Source organism: Mus caroli, chromosome 11 (genome assembly GCF_900094665.2).
Source record: "Mus caroli chromosome 11, CAROLI_EIJ_v1.1, whole genome shotgun sequence".
Classification (NCBI taxonomy): Eukaryota; Metazoa; Chordata; class Mammalia; order Rodentia; family Muridae; genus Mus; species Mus caroli.
In genome coordinates, this window is record NC_034580.1 from 82,391,990 (window position 1) to 82,394,136 (window position 2,147).

The 2,147-nt window shown below is 38.7% G+C and overlaps 1 protein-coding gene across 1 annotated transcript in view; it reads left to right on the plus strand.

Annotated features, from left to right (window-relative positions):
- Trim37 (tripartite motif containing 37) overlaps positions 1-2,147 on the plus strand; it is a 91,694-nt gene that overhangs the window by 65,719 nt on the left and 23,828 nt on the right. The window contains exon 18 of the mRNA XM_029483551.1: positions 525-758. Coding sequence (XP_029339411.1) covers positions 525-758 — 234 coding nt within the window. The remainder of the gene's footprint in view (positions 1-524; positions 759-2,147) is intronic.

Here is a 2,147-nt window from a genome sequence, read left to right on the forward strand (position 1 = left end):
AAAAAAAAAACCAACGTAGTAAGATACCACTGCACATTGGTCATAATGATTAATATTAATTTTTTTAATTTTTTCTTTCTTTTATATAGCCTGGGTTGGTTTTTTAACTTGTTATGTAGCCAAAGATGGCTTTAAATTTCTGATCCTTTAACCTCCAGCTCTCAACCTCTCAAGTGTTAGGATTACAAGCAGTGTCACCACACTTAATTTGGTTAATCTTTTAAAAACTGGCAGTACTAAATGCTCAGCTTATAGGACATGGAAAATCTTACTCTATTCACCGGATTGGAAACTTTTCCTTGCCTTGCCCCTGGCTTGCCCCAGGTTGTGTATTTATACATAGACATCATTTGTGTGGTGTTTTGGATGAGGCTGGTGATTGCTCTTGAATTCTGGGTAGTAACAAGGCTCATGCTTAGTTATTGTTCTAGTATTCATTGGTTGACAGTATGGTTACTTTGTGGTTTTCATTATCTGCAGGCAGGTATTCAGCCAGTAATAGTTTTTATTTTTAATATGTGCAGGTGCATACAGTATGTTTTCTCTATCTATTTGTTTTGCAGGTAGTAGCCACAGCTATGTGGGTGCCAGTAGCAGAATGTCAAGAAGAGCACATTTATGCTCTGCAGCTACCAGTAGCTTACTAGACATTGATCCTTTAATCCTAATACACTTATTGGATCTTAAGGACCGGAGCAGTATGGAAAACCTGTGGGGTTTACAACCTCGCCCGTCTGCTTCACTGTTGCAGCCCACAGGTAAAATAATAATCTCTTGATTTTTCTTTGGTTCATTAGAGAACTGTTGAGTTTCTGTCTTTGTATCTCAACTGAGAATTGAGACACAGTATGTTTCTGTAGTAAAATGATTTTCCATTCATTTCATAGGAGTGGCTTTTTAACCTATCTTCTTCCCTCTGTGTGTGCTGTGGATTGAATTCATGATCTCATTGTGCTAGGCAAGCTGTACCTATGACCTTCCCCCTTTTTTCTCTGTCATTGCTCAAAAGTGTTACGTCAAAAGCAAATTTTAAGTGTCTTTTAAAAGGTTTCAGGGCTAGAGTGTGTAGCTCATAGTATAGTAATCTCCCAACACACACACACACACACACACACACACACATCTGTGTTTAATCCTAATACTTCAGAGAACAGAAGAAGAAACTTGTAAATGATTGCCTTTTATGTCCTGTCCAGTTGATAGTTGGGCCTATATAGAGAAGTACAGTTGGCCGCTTTGTGAATGGATTCAGTTTTCAGAACTGAAATATATCTAATTTGTGGAAATATATCTAATTTGAACATAGAAAGTTTGCTTAAATGCCCATAAATGAAAAGTGCACATCATTGTCCTGGTGGCACACAGGTATTATCTCAGCATGGTTAAGACAGAATCATGAGGATTGCTCTGAGTTTGATTGTAACCTAGGCGACATAGGGAGTTCAAGTCCAGTCTAGACTATATTCTGTAACCTGTTTCAAAAAACAGAACAACAGCTGGGCATGGGGGCATAAGTTTTTGTTTTGTTTTTTGGGTTTCTTGAGACAGGATTGGGGCATAAGTTTTTAATCCTAGCGGTTGGAAGGCAGAGAAAGTCCATTCTCTGTGAATTCAAAACCAGCCCTGTGTACATATTAAGTTCTAGAATAACCAAAAGGTAGAGAGTGTGAGACCCTCTCTCTCACACACATACAAAGGAACATCAAAACCTGAGAAACTGTATATAATTGTCCACAGTATCTTATGCCAACGTTAGTTATAGAATAAGGCATTATTGAAGTAGGACAGAGATCTGGATAGACCAGGCTAGCCTGTTTGAATCTGAGCTAAAGCTGTTTTATACAGAGAGTGATTTACCATAAAAAGCTAGAGTTCAAATTCCAGTTTTAAGGACTGTTGATATAGTTCACTAGCAGTGTGCTTGCCTAGTGTATGTGCACGGCCCTCGATTTCATCCCCAGCCCCCAACTCCCAGAGCTGGAGAAGCAGCATTTTTGTTGGGATGCTTTCTACAGCATCCTTGCTATGTAGTAAAACAGACTGACCTTTCTTCGGCCTTTCTTTTGTATCTAGTTTTGTATCTAGTCAGCTATGTAGACGGATTTTGTATCTAGTCAGCTATGTAGACGGATTTTGTATCTAGTCAG